At 44.1% G+C, this 25,361-nt stretch overlaps 1 protein-coding gene across 1 annotated transcript in view; it reads left to right on the top strand.

Moving 5' to 3' along the window:
* MAPK8IP3 (mitogen-activated protein kinase 8 interacting protein 3) overlaps positions 1 to 25,361 on the top strand; it is an 81,938-nt gene that overhangs the window by 51,236 nt on the left and 5,341 nt on the right. Inside the window, exons 17-31 of the mRNA XM_066576502.1 lie at positions 2,566 to 2,692; positions 8,013 to 8,108; positions 8,192 to 8,350; positions 10,434 to 10,599; positions 10,689 to 10,874; positions 11,744 to 11,927; positions 13,565 to 13,684; positions 13,928 to 14,008; positions 15,317 to 15,384; positions 17,061 to 17,209; positions 17,290 to 17,461; positions 19,857 to 19,970; positions 21,860 to 21,898; positions 24,109 to 24,294; positions 24,529 to 24,672. Of these exons, the coding sequence (XP_066432599.1) occupies positions 2,566 to 2,692; positions 8,013 to 8,108; positions 8,192 to 8,350; positions 10,434 to 10,599; positions 10,689 to 10,874; positions 11,744 to 11,927; positions 13,565 to 13,684; positions 13,928 to 14,008; positions 15,317 to 15,384; positions 17,061 to 17,209; positions 17,290 to 17,461; positions 19,857 to 19,970; positions 21,860 to 21,898; positions 24,109 to 24,294; positions 24,529 to 24,672 (1,991 nt within the window). The remainder of the gene's footprint in view (positions 1 to 2,565; positions 2,693 to 8,012; positions 8,109 to 8,191; positions 8,351 to 10,433; positions 10,600 to 10,688; positions 10,875 to 11,743; positions 11,928 to 13,564; positions 13,685 to 13,927; positions 14,009 to 15,316; positions 15,385 to 17,060; positions 17,210 to 17,289; positions 17,462 to 19,856; positions 19,971 to 21,859; positions 21,899 to 24,108; positions 24,295 to 24,528; positions 24,673 to 25,361) is intronic.

Raw genomic sequence — 25,361 nt, 5'->3', positions numbered from 1 at the left:
TATTCTTGGGTTTGCATGCTGCAACCACCTTCTTCATACCCCTCCAAAGAATCTCTATGGTGTTCAAATGAGGCATGTGTAACAGCTACTCCAGGATCTTCCAGAACTTCTAAAACCAAGGCTTGAGATATGCTTGGGATCATTGTCCTGATGGAAGATCAATGACGCCCAAGCTTTAGCTTCCTCATAGAAGACATGATGTTTTCTTCTAGGATTTCCTGATACTTGACTGAATCCCTCGTGTCCTCTACACGCTGCAGGTTTCCAGTGCCGGAGAAGTAAAGCAGCCCCAGAGAATCACCGAACCATGGCCATGCTTCACTGCAGGCAGGGTGTTCTTTCCAGTGTATGCTGCATTCTTCCTCCTCCGGACATACTGCTGATCCATAGGCCTGAAAAGTTCTAGTTTATATCCATTGCTCCACATAATAAAATCCCTGAACTTCTACAGCTTATTTTTTCTTGTGCTTTTGGTTCAGTAGAGGTGCATGTCTTGGAGTTTGGGAATGAAGGCCTTCAACGTTTAGTATGCAAAGGAAATTTCAGTTCCTGCTGCCACCAAATCTTGCAGCAGGTCTTTTGCAGTCATTCGGAATTTTTGACCACCTGCTCCTTCAGGAATCTGGTGGTAGCCGGTGATAGATTCTTCTATCTGCCACATTCAGGTAGTGTAATCAGTGTTCCTTTAACTTTGAACTTACAAACTATGCTTCCAGCTGTATCTCCAGGAACATTCAGCGCCTTTGCTATCTTTTTGTATCATTTTCCTTGTTTGTGAAAGGCAGTCATCTCTTCACTTTTTGGACAACTCTCTTGACTTAGCCATATTTCCAACATGCAATCAAAGTCCTAGCCAGTCCAGGTAGTTATTGTGTTTTATCTCAAACACACCTGATGCAACTTATGAAGCCCTCGATTAGTTACATCAGGCGTGCTTGAGACAACACCTGAATTGCAAATGTATGTTATGAGGAATTCTATTCAAGGAGTCTGAGATTCTGAGACTGGAATAGTCATTAAAAGTTGCATTTTGTGTTAAATTTGGAGAAACTACTTATTATATTGAAATTTTGCATGCATTTTTAAACCTGATTTGCAAAAATCTCTTTCACACACTGCGGAAACTGACATGCAGTGCAGAATTCAAATCCGTGACATGTCAATTATATCACCACTGCGGACTCTCTTCTCTCTGTGGGGAGAGATTTCTGCAGCAGAATACAGGCTGAAAAGCCGTTTTAAACCGCCTTTCCGCTGCGGAAGTCTCGCGGAATTTTTGTGCGGTCCCTCTGCAGACATTCCGCAAGATTTCCGTCCCATGGGAACCCAGCCTTAATTGTTCTTGTTTGATTGTTTTGAGATTTTTTTTTAAATATCTGAAAGTTTGTAAATTTTGCAATGGAGGTTGAATAATTTTGATTGCAACTGTATGTGTATGGCCAGCACTAGAGTTATCTATATGTATGGGCTCAGCTATCTAAGCACAGACATGGCTCACGAGATCTTCTCTCTGAATTCAAATTTATATTAATATTACATAGGCATTTCAATGTTGGATCTACTTGTCAGTTTGCAGGATTTTCTGCATGATCCTGAAACAGTCTTGTAGAAATCTTGCAGAGAACTCAGGGGCTAATCTCACGCTGATCTCTTCCATATTTGGCTGGTGAATGACCGAGAGATGGGGCTTAATGATCTTTGTGTCCTACTACAGATGAGGGAGGCTCCTGCTGCAGCTAGTAATCTTACACAGGACTCTATGTTTAGTCTTCCTTTAAGCTTTAATTCTCAAATCAGGCATTCTGATTGGACGACTCTCTGGTCTTTGCATTTGCTTCCCAAGGCTTGCCTATTGCCCATTCATTCTGTTTCTTCTGAGTTGAGTTGTCTGGAAAAGTGATTGCACTGTCCACAGTTCTCAATGACTGATATCTATTCTGCACATTTGCACTGAACAGCTTGCAGCCTTAAGGCTCATTTACATGCAAAGGCAATCTTTCAAACGTTTTGCATAAAGTACTAATGGGCACTAATGTCCATTAGCACCTTATCAGCTTCATGTGCATGTAAATGAGCCTTCAGGAGCTGCTTGCAGAACTCAGCAGGTGGTCTGAGCTTTGCAATCAACTCCTTTGTTCTCGCAAGGGCTGTCACGGGCTGTCCGCTGAATACAATGTAATCAGCCGCTCCAGTGGAGAACACAGCATGCGGTCCCTGCTATCTACTCTCCCGCTGAACGATGGATTTTAAGCTCACCTTAAAATCATTGCTCAGCCGAAGACTAAACGATGGCAGCTTTACATGCAATGATTATCGCTCATATGCCCTCGCTTGAACGAATTTTGAGCGATAATTGTTGCGTGTAAATGGGGCTTTACATAGTAGATTTTTTTGTGTTAGGATAAACTTTTCCAGATCGCTTTTCTCGGGCATACAGTAATCTTACTAATACATTGCCGTTAACCCTTGCTGCTTTGCTTTCTGCTCTCCCCTGACGCTCGGCACCCTCTCTTCCTTTCTCTCTCCTTCCAGATTAAGAAGTAACACTGTGGCTTCTCTCCTCAGTGATTGCACATCCACAGCTCGTCGTGAGCAGAAACGTGAGCAATACCGCCAAGTGCGGGAACACGTGCGTAATGATGACGGTCGCCTGCAAGCTTGTGGGTGGAGCTTACCTGCTAAGTACAAGCAGGTTGGTGACTTTGGATGGGGTATTAACCTTGTGTTGTGTTAGATGCCAGTAGGCTCATTCATTGCCTATACACATTTGTGGATTTCATGAACTGAACTATGCACACACCATCTAACGTTCATAGGAAGTAGTTCTGAGTAGTACTAGATTTGTTTTTTTTCGCTCAACAACATCTTTAAAGAAGTTAGCTCTAGACAGGGAACAGTCTTAATCCATCAGATCTCAACCAAAGCTGAGCTAATCATTAACCCCTTGAGTGGCGGGTTTCCTACCACCCTGTCGTGCCCACCAGGGCAGGTTTTTTAAAATGGCCTAATCATTGAATTTCAACTAGTTTTGCAGTTGCGTCTCAAGAGCCATAACTTTTTCATTTTTCCATTGACATGGCCATATGAGGGCTTCTTTTTTGCGGGACAAGTTGTGATTTTTTAAACAGGGGGGAGGAAAAAAAGAAATGGGGGAAAAAAGAAAAAAAGGGGCCATGTCATTAAGGGGTTTAATAATGTATTAACTTCCTTCTCTGGGTCATTACGACACATGGATACCACATGTGTGATTGTATTTTTGATTTTTTACAAAGTAAAGGGAGACAAGTGATTTTTTAACTTTTTTTTTTTTTTTTTAATTTTAAATTTTTTTTTTTTTGTCCCTTTAGGGGACTTCCACAGGGACCCATCAGGACCCCTGATCACATTCCGGGGGTCTGATGGTGACAGCCCTTTACATGCTGCAGTGACAACCCTTTACATGCTGCAGTCACATAGACTGCAGCATGTAAAGGGTTAACACAGCAGAGATCGGAGGTTTTCTCTGATCTCTGCTGTAAGAGCTGGTACCTAGCTGTCCTCTGACAGCTAACAACCAGCTCTCCCTGCCACAGAGACCATCGGCTTGCTTCTGACAAGCCGATGGTCTCTATGGCAACCTGTAAACAAAGCAGGACATTGCCGACATGTCGGCAATATCTTCTGCTAGTTTTTCAAATCCCTTGCACTGCTCTGTGTGGGTCTGTGCAGGCAGAGCACACTGTTACAGCTTGTGGCATTGTGCTCTGCAGCTCCCATAGTGATACATAGCCCGGAAATCTTCCGGGCTATGTTGCTATGAGCAGTGGAGCTCGTCCCCGGAAATTTTCCGGGCGTGCCACTCAAGGGGTTAAAGGGATTTCCAGGTCTGAAGTGCTGATGACCTATCCTCAGACACTTGGGACTTCTGGAAGTTGGCAGCTTCATACACATTGCAGTGGTTGGTAATGCAGGCACTCTTTCCATTGAATTCAATGCCTGCAATACCCGTCCAGGTGCTGCAATGTGTATGGAGCTATCCGCTTCGAGCTCAGTACATGCTGTCAGTGGTTCAATGAAAAGCTGATCTCTGGGAGTTCCATGTGGCGTACGTAGGTCGATCAACTATTGATGCCATGTTCTGAGGAGATGTCATCAGTAGTTCTGACGTGGACAACCTCTTTAACCCTTTCCAATCCACTGTCTGACGTCTGAAGACATTCTGATTGAAGGCTGTGCAGCTCCAATGTCGGAAGACATCCGGCAAGATATTCTTACTGTATATTACTCTCCACTCTGTTATCGGGGGCCTCTCCAGCATGTCCCATACCGCAGTACTGGCTCTAGCCAGCAGACAGCACCATTGTATAATGGCAGAAAGAGAAAGCCCCCTAGGAAACCCTGAATCCAAAATTGGATTGCAAAGGGATAAGATTCCGCTATTAGAACCCCTCGTAATCAATTGTCATTGATAGGAGAATGCATCCACATATGGCAGATGTAGTATTACACAGTGCCTAAGTCAATGGATGACCACATAACGTGTCCTCCAAGGCACTTGGTGCTCTTCCCAGTGATTCTTTTCTCTGGCTACTGAGCAGCACCCACCAATGTACATAAGCCAAGTACCCTTAAAGGGGTTGTCCCGCGGCAGCAAGTGGGTCTATACACTTCTGTATGGCCATAATAATGCACTTTGTAATGTACATTGTGCATTAATTATGAGCCATACAGAAGTTATAAAAAGTTTTATACTTACCTGCTCCGTTGCTAGCGTCCTCGTTCCCATGGAGCCGACTAATTTTCGCCCTCCGATGGCCAAATTAGCCGCGCTTGCGCAGTCCGGGTCTTCTGCAGTCTTCTATGGGGCCGCTCGTGTAGAATGCCGGCTTCGTGTAGCTCCGCCCCGTCACGTGCCGATTCCAGCCAATCAGGAGGCTGGAATCGGCAATGGACCACACAGAAGCCCTGCGGTCCACGGAGACAGAGGATCCCGGCGGCCATCTTCAGCAGGTAAGTATGAAGACGCCGGACCGCCGGGATTCAGGTAAGTGCTGTGCGGGTTGTTTTTTTAACCCCTGCATCGGGGTTGTCTCGCGCCGAACGGGGGGGGGGTTAAAAAAAAAAAAAACCCGTTTCGGCGCGGGACAACCCCTTTAAGGATTTGTCCCCCCTTTTTTTTTTCATTTTCCCCCCACTTTCAAAAAATCATAGCTCCTTTATTTATCCATCAATATAGCTGTCTGAGGGCTTGTTTTTTGCTGGACGAGTTGTATTTTTCTATGTAGTTTATCATATAATGTACTGAAAAATATTTTAAAAATTCTTAGTGGCGTGAAATGGATAAAACATGCATTTCCACCATCTTTAGGGGCCTCTTGTTTGTTCCGTGTACACACTGCAGCAAAGATGACACAATAACTTTATTTTATGGTTCAATACGATATAAAATGTATATACCGTATTTTCCGGTGTATAAGACGACTTTTTAACCCAGGAAAATCTTCTCCAGAGTTGGGGGTTGTCTTATACGCCAGGAATATGCTGTGATTAGTTAACGCAGTGCCGGCTTTCATTGGCTGATGCCGTGCTAAGTTAGCCAATCAGAGCATTGGCTTTCTGGAGGCGGGGCATTCAAGCCCTGCCTCCAGAAAGCAGTGCCCTGTCGGCGTGGATGAGCGAGCGACAGCCTGCAGCAGTGCCGCGGGAGGTGAGTATTGATTTTTTTTTTCTACAGCGTATTCCCGGCGTATAAGTCGACAGTTGGGGGTCGTCTTATACGCCCAGTCGTCTTATATGCCAGAAAATACGGTAGTTTTTCTTTTCCTGTACTACTTTCAAAAAATCAAATATCTTTGGGAAAAAAATAAAATTATTTTCTGCCACCATCTTCTGAAAGCCATAACTTTTTTTTTTCCCCTTCAACATAGTTGTGTGAGGGCTCGTTATTTGCAGGACATCCTGTAGTTTCTATTGGTACCAATACATTTTTATTATGATTAGAAATTTTGACAAATAAAAAACAAAATAAGAGCATTAATATGAGTTATTAAACTCATTCTGACTTGAACCGTTATAAATTTTTTTATTATAAATATGGGAAAAGCTTTTAGTTCTTAACCCCTTAAGGACATGGCCTATTTTGGGCTTAAGGACGCAATGATTTTTTGCGGATTTTCATCTCCATTTTTCCCAAACCACAACTTTTTTCTTTTTCCGTTGACGCGGCCGTATAAGGGCTTGTTTTTTTGCGTGGCGAACTGTAGTTTTTATTGGTGCCATTTTTGGGTACATAGACTATATTGTAAAACTTTAATTATTTTCTTTTTTATCGCAGGGAGAGAAAACGCATCAATTCTGCCATATTTTTTTTCACAGGGTTAATTATGCAGCAGAAATGACACAATACATTTTTTTCTGTGGGTCGGTATAATTACAACGACACAAAATTTTTTTTTTATTTTTTTTTTAGGTTTTTTCAATTTACTGCAATAAAACCCCTTTTTTGGAAGTCTTTTTTTTTTTTCTAAATCGCTGTATTCAAAGTCCTGTAACTTTTTAATTTTTCCATAGATGGAGCTTTGTGAAGACTTATTTTTTGCGAGACGAGGTGTAGTTTTTATTGGTTACATTTTGGGGTACATACGACTTTTTTGATAACTTTTATTGCGTTTTTTTATGAGGCAAAATGCTAAAAATTAGCATTTTTCCTCCGTTTTTTAGCGGGGTTTTTTTACGCTTTTTGCCGTGCAGGATAAAAAGCATGTCAACTTATTGTACACGTCGTTACAGACACGACGATACCAAATATGTGGGATTTTAATAGCTGTCTCCCGCTGCCGGATAGCGCGGGATCGCTTATGATCTCGCGCTATCCCCCGGAAGTACCCCGCTGCCAGGACGTAAACTTGCACCCCGGAGCGGGAAGGGGTTAAAAACATTTTATTACCTGTTCTATTTTAAATAAGTAATAAAACTTTGAATCAATAGAAATCAATAGGCTTTTAGCACCTCTCTTACGCACAAAAACAATAAGCGCATAATACACGGGCCATATACGTTCGTAGCCTACAGTACCATCCCGGGCCACTGCGCAATGTATGGAGCTGTCTGTTTCCTGCAGCAAAACAGTTAGAAGTGGGACAACCCCCTTGATTGCATACATTTTTGTCTGAAATCATTTTCTCAGAGTTCTTTTATTCAAACAAATTTTGCGCCATTTGGCTTCTCATGCTCCTTCTTTCACTTTATAATGTATGCAAGGGTATGCTGCCCTTCACAGATATAGATAAAAATTAATAACGTTTATTAAATTATTTTAAAAGACATTGGTTTACGCTGACACAAACACACACAGATCAAGACGAAACGGGAAAAACCAAAGAAAGAACCCTGGTTTAGAATTAAGTGGGGGATTCAGCACCTCGATAGTACGTAGAGGCGAGTATATTCATCCCTTGTAGTGTATATAGGAATAGCCCATAGGGATTAATACAGACACGATTTGTTGAGGGGTAGATGATGTAAGACACGTCGGATCTAGATACACAAATCGTGCTAGAATCTACTCAAACAGGGTGTATGTATACCTTTAGACGATTGGTGACAGAACACCTATATAGATATGTAGTCATATAGTGAATCCCCAATGATGCCACAATAATTATTCATATATAGAGTTATTGTTTCAGGGTCTGGTTATGGTGCACTTAGATATTATTGTTAACCAGAACCCGCAGAAACAAGCTCTTTGTACCTTGGTAGTGTTGGATCTACCAGTGCGAGGCCAGTGCGAGGACACACAGTTATAGGACCGCCCATTGGACTGCTCAGCTTAGAATGTGCAGAGGTTGAAATCATATGATGCCTGCAGTTTGGACAGTGTGTTCAAGTGTGCAGACTCGCTTTAAATGCAAACCAGTGGGAACTTTGTTTCAGAGTGACTGTAGGCAATGGGTAAACCAATGACTGTGCCGTAGCCCTTCCTATATGTAATGGGTTTTGACAGAACAATGTTATGTGTGTTGTTTAATAAGCTGAGTCCAAATGGAGGACAAGAGGACAACCGCATGAAGAATGTGCCTGTGCCTGTCTACTGCAGACCTCTTGTAGAGAAGGACCCCACTATGAAGGTACAATCATAGTTGTGTCTGAGATGTCTATGACTCTTTTGTACTGAAACAGTCCCTAAATCATACTGCGCTCTTCTTCACAGTTGTGGTGCGCAGCTGGTGTTGATTTAACAGGTTGGAAGCCATTCGAGGAGGAAATGGTGACAGGGATCAAATCAGCGCCTGGTCGAGATCCATTAACATCTGACCGAGAAGTGGAAGGAGAGAGTAAGAGCACGCACAACTCACCGGAAAGGAAGAAGGTGAGGACACCAGCAAAGAACCCAGATTAAAGCATTGTATATAGTGGGCTGCTGATTTATGGTATGACAGGTAACTTACATCATTTGTAAGATAGTCAGCAGTCACAATCAATGTGTATTTCCTGCATTACAGAGAGAACATGTTGTCCTGTATAACATAGGGTCAATCAATTTCCGGGAAAGCTGAACGATGACTATTAGAGCTAGGGTTGCAACTTTTGTCACCAAAAGGTTTGCTTTTAATTTCCAGTCATTGTTACAAGGCTTGTATAAAGAGTCTAACTTTGGCTTGAAGGAATGCTGCCCTCCAATAGGTGGCACTGTGGATGTATTATTTCATCTCCCTTATTTGCATATTACCCAGAGGAGCATGAATGGCCTTTTGAGTCTCCTCACTCACCATCTAGGTGCTCTCCCTAAGGAGAAAAGATAGCGTTTCTGACCTCTGTAAGACATGACACTCCCAGAACATATACATGACTGTACTTGCATCCATCAGGCATCTTGGACAGACTGCTTCAGGGGGCATGCAAACACACAGGGGTGTAAAAGATTCTACGAAGAAACGTAACCTGCACGAGTCTGTCTCAAGCACTAATCAGAGGAGGTTCAGAGGTGGCCAAAAGGCCACTCCGGTCGTCTGAGTCCCGGTCCGGTATATCTGAGCTCCATTTCTCAACAGCCTTATCTTTCAGTGGAGTAAAGCTACATGTCAACTGCATGTAAAAACTGGAGAGAGGCTTCAGGATGTTGGCCATCTGCACCAGGTCTTCCAACCTGGTAAAAGCAAGGGGAATGGTCAGGCCCCTCAAATTGGGCTTTATGGGCGTGCCGGAGTTAAAAGTATCTAAAGAGGGAACTATTAGCAAGGCCAAAACGTATCCGCAGTTGTAGAAAGTTACAGAGATCACCCCCCTCCACTACATCCAGAAAAGTAATGATTCCATGTCGTCTCCAGAAGGTTATGTCTGGCATGCATTGCAAAGTGCAGGATATTGGGGTTGCAATAATCCCCTCCTCAGTGGCACTAGTAGTAATAGTGCCCCTGTACAGGCCCAATTAGTAATAGTGCCAACCTTAATGGCCCCAAAACTAAAAGTGCCCCCAGTAGTAATAGTAACCCCCTTAGTGGCATCAATAATAATAGTACTGCCTCTTTGTGCCCTCCCCACCCCTGTACCTCCAGCTAGGTAGCAACCACACCATAAAGTACTTTAACTCACTCTCTAGCTCCGTCTGGCCACACTGATGTAATCAGAGACTCTGACCTCTCCCCCTGGCGTCTGCTCTGTGTACAGTATATGCAGGAACACAGATGCTGGGGGGAGGTGTCAGAGTCTCTAATTACATCAGTGGTGGCCATCCCAGAATGCGCACGCTTCATAGTGTGCTTGCTGCCCAGCTGTGCCCACAGCCAACAATTATTTTTTATTTCCCATCAATATGGTCAGTAAAAAATAAATATTGGCACTGGCCTTTGGATTTAATTACAGGCTAGGCTGGTGATTATAGCCATTGCAGCTCCCGTACAAATTGTTACCCAGAGTCCTTAAAGGGAATATCTGCATAGTTATTTAATGGGGTTTTTATCTTTGGACAGTCCATTTTTGTTAGAAGGGCTGCCATAAAAATAATCGGATCCGTTCTTACCTGCGACAAAATCTAGTAGCAATTATCCTGTGGTGACTCCTAAAACCCTGCAGAGCAGAGCAAGAGGTGAAGTAAAAACAAATTCGGCAGGAAAGCTCTTAGCCAAGCAGGGGTCAAAAGGGCAGCTCAGTACTAATGCTTAAAATTCCATGCATTTCATACAGTGTTTCTATATTTTTGTCCACTCCCCGTATCTAAATAATTGCAGAACTAAATTTTTAACAATTTTGGGACTATTTGGGTAAAATTCTTTCCCATTCTCATCGGTTCAGCTATTTGATATAATAACAAGGTAGAATGAGTCCTCAAGTAGAGATCAGAGATCTCTATGGAAAGCTGAAGCTCATAACGTCTTCTGATCACATAAGGCCAGTACCATCCAGATACAGCATATAATTCTGCCTCTGCTTACTGTTATCTTCTTCCTCTGCAGACCAAGGAGATCTATGAAGCAGATGCCACCTCCAGTCGTGTATGGATATTAACCAGCACTCTATCAACTAGCAAGGTCGTGATTATAGATGCCAACCAGCCGGGTACCCTGGTGGACCAGTTCACAGTTTGCAACGCCCATGTATTGTGCATCTCCAGTATTCCTGGTAGGACAATGACCCACACTATTCTCTTCCATTGATTCAAGCCTTGACAATATTAATCAGCAGACTTTGCATCGTTCTGTGTCTTGTAGCTGCCTGTGATAGCGATTACCCACCAGGTGAAATATTCCTAGAGGGAGATGCTAATACAGAGGACGCTAGTGGTACCGATGGAGTCCTGGCAGGAATCACGATTGTGGGATGTGCCACGAGATGCAATGTGCCACGCAGTAACTGCTCCTCCCGTGGTGATACTCCGGTACTGGACAAGAATCAAGGTTTGTGTTGCTTACTGTGTCAAGCGCCATTACCATATACTATTTCCAGATGAAGAGACTATTACTACTGTTTCAAAAGATAGCCCTTGATTCAGCAATTTTCGGGAGTGCCATAGAGATGTGACTACACATGCATTCCTATGGAGAGACACAATATCCCCATTCTTGTGATCAGTGGGAGTCCCGGGAGCTGGACCCCCACCAATCAGTTCTCCATTTCTTATGGATGGGGATAACTTTAAATCTTGAAAAAACATCTTTTACTTCTTCACGCTGTAGGACGTATATTGATGTCCTGGGTGTGTGGGGTTTGTATGGCGTAGGATCAGGAGGGGAGCCTGCTCTGTACACGGTGGGTAATGGCTGTCTTTGACAGCTGATACCTACCTGCAACAGCCACTATCAGTGTTCACACTGATCGTGGCTATTAACCCTCTAAATGTCGCTGCCAATTCTGACATTGGCATTTAAATGCCCTAATTGACATTCGGGGGCTTCGAACAGCCTCCTCGCAAAAAGATCACAAAGTGCCGTTTGGTTGTCATGGCAGTCAGGGGCCTTCTGAAAGCTCCCAGGGCTGCCATGTATATCCGCCTACCTCCTATATGCATACCTCTTGATTTTTTAATCCACATTTGAGTTAGAATTTAAGCCATGCCCTGATGTACCAGTAGCTCATAGCAATGGCTACTATAGGACATATTTGCATAAGCTCCACCCCTCTGAGGTCTATATTATGGTAAAAACCTCGGAAAAATTCGGAACAGTTGGGAGGTGCGCCATATAGTCACCAAATATATTTGATCAAGAGTTTTTTTCCTTACGTTAAAGTACAGTGATAGTAAGACGTTTATAATCTTTCTTACCAGGGGAGGTCTCCACAGTAAGTAATGGCAAACTCACCCAGCATCAATCAGCAGAGGAAGCCACAGAAGCTCTGGAGGTACCAGAATCCTCAATCAGCGAAGCAGAACCAGCACAGGTTCGACCGGGACCCCTAACAGAACATGTCTTCACAGACCCTGCCCCTGTGGCAAATGGCCGACTGTGCAGGTATGCTAGGCTGTGTAAATTGTTGGTGTAGACCTCAGCACTGCATGCTGATACTCTCCAAAGTAGTAAATTCCATGATTCTACCATAGGAACAGGGGGCATTTGTTGTTATAGTAAATATACAATAAGTTTTAGTCAGGTGGGGAAAAATGCTGCAAAGTAAGAATTAGAGATGAGCGAGCACGCTCGGACAAGCCAGTTACTCGAGCGAGCCTCGCTCTTCTCGAGTAACTGCATTCTTGTCCGAGTGGCTCTCTCCCCCACGCCGCCCGCCGCTCACCCCCGCTGCCCCCCCCCCCGAGCACGCTCGGACAAAAATGCAGTTACTCGAGAAGACCGAGGCTCGCTCAAGTACCTGGCTTATCTAAGCGTGCTCGCTCATCTCTAGTAAGAATGCTTTAAAAAATAGAAGTATTAATAGTCTATTTTTTATCTAACAAAATGCAAAGTGAATGAACAAAAAAGAAATCTAAATCATATCAATATTTGGTGTGACGGCCCTTTACCTTCAAAACAGCAGCAATTCTTCTAGGTACACTTGCACACAGTTTTTGAAGGAACTCAGCAGAGAGGTTGTTCCAAACCCCTTGGAGAACTAAGCACAGATCTTTTGTGGATGTGGACTCGCTCAAATCCTTCTGTCTTTTCATGTCATTCCAGACAGACTGCATGATGATGAGACCAGGGCTCAGTGGCGGTCATATCATCACTTCCAGGACTCTTTGTTCTTCATTACACTGAAGATAGTTCTTAGTGACATTGACTGTATTTTGGGGTGGTTGTTCTGCTTCAGAAAAAATTTGGAGCCAATCAGACGTCTTCTTTTTTTTTTTAAATTTCTTACTGTGCAGCATTTTTTTCCACACCCGCCAAAAAACCTTTACACAATACTGTAGGCATCACAGTTCATGCACATGCTGATTAAGGGTGGATACTGCAGCGCAAGAAAAATGCTGAAATATCGCCAGTGTTTTTAATGGGGCCAGCGGCAGCAGCGCTAGCCCCACTGAAAACATAGGGAGAATACTGCGGACTTCTGTCACAGCTGTGGCAGGAGTTTCCTTCATCCATTAGCTGGATAAAAATCCATCGTTCATTAGCTGGATAAAAAAACGCATCCTCCATCTGGCTCCCCTGCTCTGCTGTCCAGCACTTTCAGCAGCCGGAGATTTAAAAATCCCCGCCTCCTGAAAGGGCTGTGCTGATTGGCTGAGCGCTCAGCCAATTACAGCCAACGCTTAGCTATTCATTCTCCCTATGTTTTCAATGGAGCTAGCGCTGCTGCCGCCGGCCCCATTGAAATCACTGGTGATATTCCAGCGTTTTTCTTGCACAGTGAGGCGAGTGTTTTCACTCACTCTCTCAGCGCAAGAAACAAAAACGCCAGTGGGTGTCCACCCTAACTGAAATGGTGTCCTATAAAACTGGCCCTAGTGTGTCTCCTACATGGAAATTAGATTGTACACTCCAATGGGGACAGGGACTGATGTGAATGGTGACAATCTCTGTACAGCGCTGCAGAATATGTTGGCACTAATGCAAGTAGCAGGAAATAAATAAATGTACTTCTCAATGTAAGATTAACTTTTTGAAATCCACACCTAAAATTATTGTAATGCTTTTATTCCCAATACTAGTGAAAATGGACATCTAAAGCCTGAAGGGAGCACCGCGCAGCAAGAGACAGAGCCGAATAGCGAGATCCCTGCTGGCACAAGTGCTGCGCCAACCATGTGGCTGGGAGCACAAAACGGCTGGTATGTGATTTTGAACCCCAAAGCTAATACCTGTAGTGTATATTTACTTAAAGCGACCCTCGAGTCTTGGAGAAACAAAGATGGCCGCACTGCTTCTCTGATTACCTGATGCATAGTCTGCAATAGTATGCATCGGTAATCAGAGAAGTGATGTGGCCATCTTTGTTGGCCAGGACCAGAGGGTCACTTTAAACCTTCCCTGTGTGCAGATCAGCTCTGCTTACCTTGTCCTTTAAATCTCAGGTTATACGTTCACTCTGCCGTCTCCAACTGGAAAAAGTGTCTGCACTCCATAAAGCTAAAGGACTCTGTGCTGAGCATCGTGTAAGTAGAAAACCACTTAGAAGTCAACACTGGCCATCTTTGCCTGACTATGAGACTACTTTATAGTTCCACCATGGCAGCTCTTCACAAACTTAAAGGGGTTGTCCCGCGAAACAAAGTTGGGGTATACACTTCTGTATGGCCATATTAATGCACTTTGTAATGTACATTGTGCATTAATCATGAGCCATACAGAAGTTATCAGAAGTTATTCACTTACCTGTTCCGTTGCTGGCGTCCCCGTCGCCATGGTGCCGTCTAATTTTCAGCGTCTAATCGCCCGATTAGACGCGCTTGCGCAGTCCGGTCTTCTCCGTGTTGAATGGGGCTGCTCGTGCTGGAGAGCTGCTCCTCGTAGCTCCGCCCCGTCACGTGTGCCGATTCCAGCCAATCAGGAGGCTGGAATCGGCAATGGACCGCACAGAAGACCTGCGGTCCACCGAGGGTGAAGATCCCGGCGCCCATCTTCGCAAGGTAAGTAAGAAGTCACCGGAGGGCGGGGATTCGGGTAAGTACTATTTGTTTGTTTTTTTCAACACATGCATCGGGTTTGTCTCGCGCCGAACGGGGGGACTATTGAAAAAAAAACAACCCATTTCGGCGCGGGACAACCCCTTTAAGGGCCATTTACACAGGACCATTATCGCACATAATTTGTTTAAACCAATGAAAATGCGTGATAATCGTTAGGACACTAAAGCCCCATTTACACGCAATGATTATTGCTCAAAATTCATTCAAACGATGGCATATGAGCTATAGTCTTTGCGTGTAAACGCTACCATCGTTTACTTTTCGGCTGCACGATGATTTCAAGGTGACCTTAAAATCCATCATTCAGCCTGAGAGTAGATAACAGGGACCGCACACTCTGTTCTTAGCAGGAGTCTGAGATTACATTGTAGTCAGCCAACAGCACATGCAAAAATAAAAGAGCTGTGTACAGAGCTCAGACCACATGCTGTGCTCTGCAAAGAGCTCCTGGAGGCCCTTTTACATGCAAATGACAACTATAAATTGCTAATCGACATGCATTACCTGCACCAAATTCTGACCTCACATCAGCACGGTGCAACAGATCTCTGGATTCATCAAAGCAGGTGATGTTTTTCCACTGCTTGGTGATCCAATGTTTGTGCTCTTTTGCCCCCTGGAGAGCCTCTACAAGAATTTGCTGTGTAACTGCTTCAGATCTGTATATAACCATACAATAGTAATATGAACATAATAGACGTTTTCTACATATAAAACAGGTGGTTCACTAACAGCTTCTATTTGTAAATGACGTATCCATCTTGTAACTTGCAGGCATGTGAAAGGACGGGTTCTTGTGGCCCTAGCAGATGGGACATTAGCCATTTTCCACCGAGGAGAAGGTATGGCATCTTATACCTTTCAGCTTTTTATATGTCTTCAACATAGTGACCTCAAATAATCATTTTAGTTATTACAGTTGTGTGTTTAGTGGAGATTTACAACCAAGAAATCCATACAGGAACACAAAGGGAGGCAGGAACCACCCAAATGCTAAATGTTTTAAGACCTCCTTCCCCATGATGTCCATATACTCTAAATACGAGATACTGTGCTGTTAGGAAAACCCCTTTAACTTGATCTCATTACAGCTATTGTTTTATCCATATAATTTTAGTGAAATGGCGGTAACATTAGGTAATAGAGAACACTGTAGAGTTAAACATCACCAGTGATTAACAAATAGGCAGAGTAGGCACCGGCCTATTGACCACTCTCCTTTTAGGGGCCCCGCAACAATGGATCAAAATAACATTGATTTGATCTTGAAAGAAAATTGCAATCAAGCTTTCTTAAATTATTTCCAAAAGATAGAAAAAATGAATCAACTGAAAGAAACAAAAACATTACAGTTAAGACTATAGAGAAAATATTGGAATGTTCCCGCTAACAACTTAAATACGTAAACCATAGGCATCAGGTGCACATTACATTTTTTCTATGAAAAGCTCATCTTCTGTCATCAGTGAGTTTGCAAAAAGTTCGGTTCAGCCTACATACGTGCAATGTACAGTAGTGATAGTCCTCGCCATCTAGTGGCCAACGTGCACACTACACTACTTAATTCAATGTCTCACTCGAGTGCGCGCATCATAAATGTTAATCAGAAGCGGTTTTGTGTCTCCTTAAGGAGAGCACCCAAAAAGTGTGTGGAGACACCTAGGGGGTGAGTGGATATGGGGCTGGTATAGTCTCTCCCCAAGGAAAGCACCCAGAGAAGGGGTGTGGGGACACCTAAAAGCTAAGTAAGGAGACTTATAAGTCAATGCTCCTCTGGGAAACTTATGCAAATCAGAAAGATGGAAAAATACCTCTACAGCGCCATCTATTGGATGGCAGCATTCCTTCAATTCAAAGTGACCTTATAACAAAAGTCTGCAATGCTTCGGATCTTTAAACCAAGCCAGAAACCATGCATATACAGACTGTTTCGGGGTGTAACGGGGCCCCCAATTATAATGCATTACTCATAGTACCGGGCTCCCTATATGGAGAAGAGAGGCCTTATGGGCCCCCAAAGGCTCCTGGGCCCGGGTGCAACCGCATCCCCTGCATCCTCTATAGTTACGCCCCTGCGTGTGGGGACACCTAAAAGCTAAGTAAGGAATTGAAGGAATGTTGCCATCCAATAGATGGCGCTGTAGAGTTTTTTTTTCATCTTTCTGATTTGAGAAATGTTGAGAAACAAAGCTTTTTGTGAGTTAGTGTGTAACGGGTTCCTGCTGATCCAGATCCAAATAGAATATTCACAAGCAGAAATATTATGTTTAACATTGCTTAATAATATTTAATACTTTCTGTAATAACATAATAGATTCATTTGTTTAACAACATTCATAATTATCACTGTTTGTTTTGCGTAATAAAATTGCTTCATTGAAATTGTTGGTTGGTAAAATTAGATAATTTGCGAGAGGGACCCCAAAAATTCCCCTGTGTGTTGGATGCGTGTTGGACTCCACAGGGTTTAATCCGGCACTGTTCATCACCATCAAATTGTATTCTTTTTCTTCCTAAGACAAACAGTGGGACCTCAGTAATTATCACTTAATGGACCTCGGGCACACTCATCACTCGATTCGCTGTATGGCAGTCGTATATGACCGGGTATGGTGCGGCTACAAGAACAAAATATATGTCATTCAGCCTAAAACCATGCAAATACCGGTAAGGAGGCTACCCGTCTGTCTGTCTATCAGTCTATCTGTCATGCTGTGTCTTGTGACCCTTTGATTTTTTTTTTTTAGAAATCATTTGATGCCCATCCCCGAAGGGAAAGCCAAGTGCGACAGCTGGCATGGATTGGAGATGGAGTTTGGGTATCAATCCGGTTGGACTCCACTCTGCGGTTATACCATGCCCACACCCACCAGCATCTCCAGGATGTGGATATTGAGCCTTATGTCAGTAAAATGTTAGGTGAGTGACTCTGCCTCCCTGGAATCTATTATATGAGATTGATTGATTGCTGCTGATCAGGACATGTGACTGCTGCAGCCAATCACTGGCCACGAAAGTAACCTTCTATAGGCAGTGATTGGCTGCAGCAGTCACATGTCCTGGACAGCAGCAACCAGTAGGAACCGAGTAGTTGTGGAGCAATTTGAAGTGTATATGTTGAGTTTATATACTAAACAATTGTATCATTCATGGCTGTGAAGACTTATGAAAGTTTCTGAGCTTTCCCGGATGACTGCTATAAGGAGGTTTGAAAAAACACTCTCCATATACCATACTAAAGGTGTCTTCACATGGGACAACCATCGACTGAGTAATCTCTTGCAAAACCGTACCTCTTCAGGGAGGCATACCATATCTCCTAAACCAAACCCCTCAGTACGCCGCCTGATAACATGCTCCCTGACCTACCGACTACAGCTCCTGCTAGCCATAATCAACCGCCCGCTGCAGTCATACTGATTCTGCCACTATAAGACTTAAGTCTGACCATTGTCTATGTGTATAGCATCCCTCACTCTCCACCTCGCCATACCGTGCACATCTCTAGCCCCTTCACCTTTTGTATCACCCCATTATCTGTAGTATGTAAGCTCGTTGGAGCAGGACCCGCACCCCTATTGTTTCCATCAACTGATCACTACATGTAACCGTAGTTTTGTTTCTGTTCCCCCTGTCTTATAAGCGCTGCGGAATATGTTAGCGCTATATAAATAAAAATTATTATCGGGGAAGTGGTGCCACCTAGTGGCAAAATAATTATAGAGGTTTTTTTATTGTTACTGAAACGTATGTTTTTAAAATATATTGCTGGCTGATTGGACGGAGGGGATCAGGTGACTGTGCAGTGCGGCTATACAGCACGCGTCTCCCTTCGGGAGAGAGTAGTAAAAGACACGGTAGATGAAACACGTAGGTCCACTACTGTCTGCTGAGGAAAGGTTGAAAATGCCCCACCGGCTCCTATAGAAAGCCACCACCCGGAGCACTCGTATAACTTCCGGCTGTCGAGGGAAAAACTTATTCACATGGAGCAGTTCGAGCCGAAGTGCACTGCGGACACCGCCTGGTCCCATTCCTCCAGTGGAATAAATGTGTCATTTGAGGCGACGGGTGACATCATATCCATATAAGAATCATGCATGAAGAAGGCTTACTTAAGCCGAAACGTCGCTGTCTGTGGGTGATGGGTAAATAAACAACCATTGGATTTTCCATTGCATCCTGAAGTGCTGCCGGATCTCTTTCTTATATGGACTTTTGATTTGGAGGTATTGGTTTGGATCTCCTTACTGGCGATTGCACATAGGTCTAACCCCTATTGGGATGTCTTTTTTTGTGCTGCTGATTCAACTTCTTTGATAAAAGGGTGACATCATATCGTGACGTTTTCTTGGCAGACTGTTTTTTGCGGGGTGATTTGCCATTGTCTCTCCCAGTCATCCTTACCCCCCCCCCCCCCCCCCCCCCAGCAAGCTGGGTACTCATTTTACCAACATTGCAAGGATGGAAGGCTGAGTCAACCTTGAGCTAGATACCTTCAGGTCGTGAGCAAGAGCTTAGGACTGAATTTCTGCTGCCTTAAAACTCTGCGCCACACGAGGCTCTCATTGATGAAGGCTTTATGTAGTGGAGAGTTGCTGCATGAGTCTGTATGTTGGTTAGAAAGGCTCGCCATGTGTTGTTTATTTTCTCTGTATTGTGGTTGATTTTTGGGAATTTCAGCAGCATGGCTTCCCCTTCCTTTAATTAGTCGCTGAGAAAAGTAAGTGCTGAAAAGATTGAGTCCAAACTTAGTGCACCACCAGTGATATAACTTTCTGATGTGCTAGTAACTGCTATGGCGCCCAGGAGGGTGTTAGGAACCCTGAACAGCACTCCGCCTCATCTCTAGTGGAGATTAATGATGCTACAAAAATGTGCCCAGGTTAGGGGCATTCGATATTGGACCCTTCCTTCATGCTAAGATCTGTAGGCACTGAGCACTGGGACTGCTGTTGGATGAAGGCACACGTGTGATGTGGGATGGGAAGCGTCTGCCTGAGTGTGCGGTTCTATCTAAATCGCCAAACATGAGATTCAGATGGGACCATAGGCTCACATTGGTCAAACAGACTAATGGGGTCTCCGTTTGAGCAGCTTTCTATTTGTTTCCAATAGCGTTGGTGCGCACCGAAGCTAGAGACAGATGGAAGCTTGGGATCTTATTGTTTGACCAGTGGTTCCGTCTTCCATTTAAATCCTTTTTTCAGGGATATAGACCACTGTAATGTAGATGTATTATGTATTAACTAATATTTACAGTAATATATGGTATTCTCATTTACTCATTATTTCCTCTTCTCGTCACTGACAGGCACTGGAAAACTGGGATTTTCATTTGTAAGAATTACAGCGCTGCTAATCGCCGGCAATCGATTGTGGGTGGGAACTGGGAATGGAGTGGTCATCTCAATACCTCTCACAGAAAGTAAGTCCTGATCAAATGCCTTAAAGGGTCATAGCCAAAATGTAAATATAACCTCTACATTATTACGCTATGTCTGTATTACATGATGGATGGATGTTGATAAACGTATCAGAACTCATTTATAGAAAAACAACTTCAACAGAAGTATATGTAAGAACCTACCTGGTAGATGCAACACCCTCCTTCCTAAATGAGCCCCAATATGGAAGTAATTTCCAAAAAAGTTGGAGGGCAATTTTGAGCCTTGACCCTGCTGCCTGAGTCACAATAAGAAATCGCATCCGATATTTGCCACAGTATCCATTAAGAAGTGCCATCCATAATACACATATTAAATATCAGTCACAGCACCTATATTAAGTGCCAACCATAGTGCCCAGATTATATATGAGCTATAGATGCCATTCACTGCTTGAAATAGAGTTGAGGTGCCCAGCTGGGTGGCTCATCTGCAGCTTGTGCCCCTCTGCAATAGAAGAATGCTGCTGCCTGAGATGAGATGCTCCCCTCCCCTCATGGATGGTGCCCCCCTAGCAGCTTAAAGGGGTTTTACCACCAGAGGTATTAATCCCCTATACACAGGATAGAGCAGTGTTCCCCAACTCCAGTCCTCAGGGACCGCCAACAGGTCATGTTTTCTGGATTTCCTCAGTGTTGCACAGGTGATGTAATTATCGTCAGTCCTCAGACATTGCCGCAGGTGTTCTTACCATAGGATATCCTGAAAACATGACCTGTTGGTGGTCCCTGAGGACTGGAGTTGGGGACCCCTGGGATAGAGGATAAATGCAGGCTCGGACTGGCCCACAGGAGAACAGGTGAATCCTCCGGTGGGCCCTGAGCTGCGGATATTGAGTAAATGGGAGTCTACTAATTCCAGCCCACTTCATTCTCCATACCTCCATACACTTCAGTGGAGACAGGGCAACATACAAATGCAGCCACCTTACTATTGAAATATATGGAGAATGCAGCAACGAGGAATTTGTGAATGGGGATCAATTAATATTTGCACGTAGCTGCACAGTGGACCCCCATAATCAATTTTACTGGTGGGCCCTGGGCATCCCAGTCCGACACTAGATAAATGGTTGCTTGCTGGGGTTCTGATCGTTGGAACCCCTAGTGATCCTAAAAATGGCACCCATGGATGTCCCATGTGAATGGAGTACGGTCCACATTCTCGACTGCTGCTGTATTCACTTCTCTGCGGCAAGTGGAGATCATTGCACTCGGCAGTCTCCCTCTGTCCTATAGAAGTGAGTAGAGTGGGGGTCACGCATGCTCCATTCACATGGACATTTGGGGTGCCGTTCTAAGGATTGCTGGGGTTCCCAGCAGTCAGCAGAACTTGCATGATTTTCTCGGCTGCATAACAGCTTTATGGCTCATACATGGGTGCCCCCCCCCCCCCCCCATGTCCAGCTATGGTCTAATTGTCTTCATTAGAGTCTAGGCTGCAATAAACAGAAGTCAATAGTCTGCTGCTACATATACAGGGCGATAATAGGAAATCTGAACATCCCTAATTGGTTAGAGTTCTGACGGTTTCGAACATTAAATCTGCCCATGTAAATACATTTAAGATAAAACATAATTGTATAATATATAAATGCTGAAAAATGAAATACTATAAATGATTAAACGAAGTAATATATATGTAAATGAGGCGGGCTGCGGATGCCGAGATCAGTAAGAGTCTCGAACTGTTGTATATCTCCTTTTGTTCCATGTGATGTATTGAATCCCCCAAAATACAGGTTTCTCACCTCAGTTCCTGCCAGTAATTTATTCTTTGTGTTCTTCATGCTTTATCCCTTTCCTTCCTCCCTTCTATTCCCTCTCCTCCTCTGGCCTATGAATACTCTGAACCCTTCCACCTCCGCTAGCGGTAGTCCTACACCGGGGCCAGCTACTGGGGCTGAGGGGTAAGTGCAGGACCTGACTCTATGTCACCTCATCCCATCTTTCCAACATGTCCTGTCTCCATCCTCATTTTTCATCATTCTGTGGTATTCGCAAAGCGGCAGAACTTTTCGTGTCATGTCTAGATGTTTGGAGAGTCCATTCAGACGGCCATATTTGGACCATGTGCTGTCGGTGTATTCTGGTCTTGTTCCTACGTATAGTATTTATTTTCTTTCTGTAGGGTAAGAACGATCCTTAGGCCACCATTTTATCATTTGTACCATATTCTGCCCGATTCTGCCTGATGATGGGTTAATGGCATTGTTAAGGCCTCCATACACCTTAATGTTTAATCTGCTGAATCTGCCGATTTTGCCAGGCCCAGTTACTCTCTGATGTGTATGGAGGTGGTTGCAATTTCTCTTGACAAATGATGTCAGGGGAAATAAAATCAGGTATGTTGAATTTTGACTGCCTATTCTTTTGTTCCTCTGGAGATAAGCCGCCACCATAGGCTGTGGCTTATCTCCCTAAATATATGAACTTTTGTCTAAGCTGAACATTCATCTGTATGGGGCAGCTTGTGCAAACAGCTGTCAGCCAGAGAACCATTCAGCCGGTAGCTACTCAAGGTGAATTGGCACCTTAAGGGACCTTTCTTGCAGGACGGAATAGGCCGCACGACGCACTGCAAGACGCGGTAAACTCCACACCAAAATCTGCAGGCTACCTTCGAATTTTGATGCATAATTGAAAATGGCTTACAATCTTCCTGCAATTCTGCATCAAAATCTGCAGTTAGACCTGCGGATTTTGGTGTGGAATTCCGCAGTTGCTGATTTAGCTGCGTTCTGCGGTCTATTCCGTTTCGTGTAAAAGGTCCCTTACACCACTATCCACACAATAAGCCACACCCGCTCCCAGAAGCAGGACTGCAATCAGAAGGTCTCTATACTGGTCTATGGGGCACTATCGCCACAACATTCATGAGCCCTATGATATTGTATAAGAAGGTCCTATCAGCATCTAATGATACACATGTAGCGGTTTTTATTGACTGATATTATACAATACTTTTCATTTAACTTTTTAAAGATTTTCGACACTCCTACTTATTTTTCAAGGAAGGTTCTCAATACTTGATGGGATGCTTGAAGCTTCTGAAATACGTAACAACCCAGGAAAAACATACAGCATTACCTCATTACTGAATTTGGAGTCAGCGGAGGGTGGTCACCTCTTCAGAAGCTTTGTATATTAGCCAAAATAGAGCATGGTTACAAAGAATGTCTCGCATCTGCAGGACACGACACGTGAAAGGACAAGACCATTGATTTAAGTGGGAACAGTGTAATGCCTCATTTTACCTGTGGGGGCACTGCAAGGAAAATTTTGACTTGCTGCCTGGTTCCACTGTAGATTACAGCTGATTGTTGTGGGGGTCCTAGTAGCGGGACACCCTGCCATCAGCATATTGTCAGGTTATCATTCTGTAACGGTTGAGTTAACAGATAGGGATTGAATATTTAGAATATCTAATGTACTACCACATAGTATTGGCCATCCATAGTTGTTACCCCATAGCAATGCCAAGAGGTAAATCATCTTTTTCATGCTCAGTCCTGTACCAGCGAGAAATTAAAAAGGGGTTGAATTGGATTAGATAAAAATGGCTGCTTTCTTCCAGAAACAGCACCACACTTGTCAATAGGTTGGGTCTGGTACTGCAGCTTAGCTCCATTTTTCAAACATGTCCATCCCTTTAACTTTGAGGGGTCAATCAGTAACTTCTTATTTAACCGTGCGGAAGAGATGCGGCAGGGTCACTCATTACTGACTAGGAAAGATTCCTCCTAAGGTGCGATGCTCTTCTCGTCTCATGGATGGAGAGTTCCTCAGTTATTTTCTATACCATCCTAGTACAGAGATGGCTAGAGTTAGTGGCTTCTTGTGTCAAGCTCCTCAAATCACATGATGCACCATTGATGTGGCTTACTATGGGGAGAAAAGGCCATGTTTCAGCAAATATTGCTTCTTCATGCAACCCTCAGTAGGAACCTTGTTACAGAAGCCTTGAGTAGCGCATACCATGAGGAGGTTGATGAGAAGACCTTCACATTTGAGTTGAGACCACTTGGGTTGGTCCAGAAAGCGAGGTGTTCATGGAGGCAGCTGATCTTGCCTTTTAAGAGCCCACATCATGCCACTTAATCCCTGTATGTGATTACAGCCAACAAGACATCTCCTACGTCTTCTGGAGAAGTCGCCCGGGCTGGTGGAGGAGTAATTCACGTGTACAGTGATGAAAATAGTGAAAAGTCTGCAGGCAGCTTCATACCATACTGCTCTATGGCTCAGGCCCAGCTCTGCTTCCATGGTCACCGTGATGCCGTCAAGTTCTTTGTGTCTGTACCAGGTAAGTACGGTAAGATTACTTATAGTTCGAAATATCTATGGCTTCACATACTGTACATTATAACGGGCAGCCATTGCTACTTGGTATAAGATTTTCCTAAAAATGGAAGTAAGGTAAATGGGCACCGAGCTGTCCTCATCTGGGTTCCCCCATGATATAGAGTTTGTCATATACTGCAGTTTTGTGTTTTTTTTAACATCATGTCCATATACTGACTATTGTGTATATTTCCAGGTAACGTCCTGGCGACACTTAATGGCAGCGTGCTGGACAGTCCCTCAGAGAATCCAGGCACTCCATCCGCAGAGACGGAAGAACAAAAACTGAAGAATGTGCTAGTGCTGAGCGGAGGGGAGGGATACATTGACTTCCGTATTGGTGAGTTCACACTTTTATTACTTTGTAAGGGTCTGGACACACAGAGCGGCACTGACAGGGGGCCACTATACAGCGTGGTTTTGCAGGTGAGGCAGCTTAGGCAAAATAATGTGGCCAGTCAATAATCAGTTTAAAAACCCACATACCGATACGGTCTTTGGCCACATCAGTGCAGCTTTGTTTATGTCCACCCTTAACATTCTTTTACATAAGCTCTAGAATCGACACCGGGGCCCCTATCTTTTGCATAAGCATGACTCCCAGCATGTGCTGACAGCTTGCACCTGTCCTAACGTACTGAGAATCATGTTTTTATAGCTGGGATATAGTCTAGAGATGAGCGAGCGTACTCGGTAGGGCAAACTACTCGAGCGAGTAGTGCCTTATGCGAGTACCTGCCCGGTCATCTCAAAAGATTCGGGTGCCGGCAGGGGCGGGGAGAGCAGGGAGGAACGAGGGGGAGCTCTCTCTCTCACTCTCTCCCCCCCTGCTCACTCCCACAACTCACCGCTCTCCCCCGCAGGCACTCAAATCTTTTGAGACGAGCGGGCAGGTACTCGCATAAGGCAATACTCGCTTGAGTAGTTTTCCTTAGCGAGTACGCTCGCTCATCTCTAGTATAGTCCTATGAAGGTACTGCTGAAAGCTCTGACTGACTGTGGCTTACTAATTATTTAGGCCGGCAGCTC

This window comes from Eleutherodactylus coqui, chromosome 8 (genome assembly GCF_035609145.1).
Source record: "Eleutherodactylus coqui strain aEleCoq1 chromosome 8, aEleCoq1.hap1, whole genome shotgun sequence".
Lineage (NCBI taxonomy): Eukaryota > Metazoa > Chordata > Amphibia > Anura > Eleutherodactylidae > Eleutherodactylus > Eleutherodactylus coqui.
Note: the sequence above shows the minus strand (reverse complement) of the source record. Positions and strands in the feature narration are given on the sequence as shown.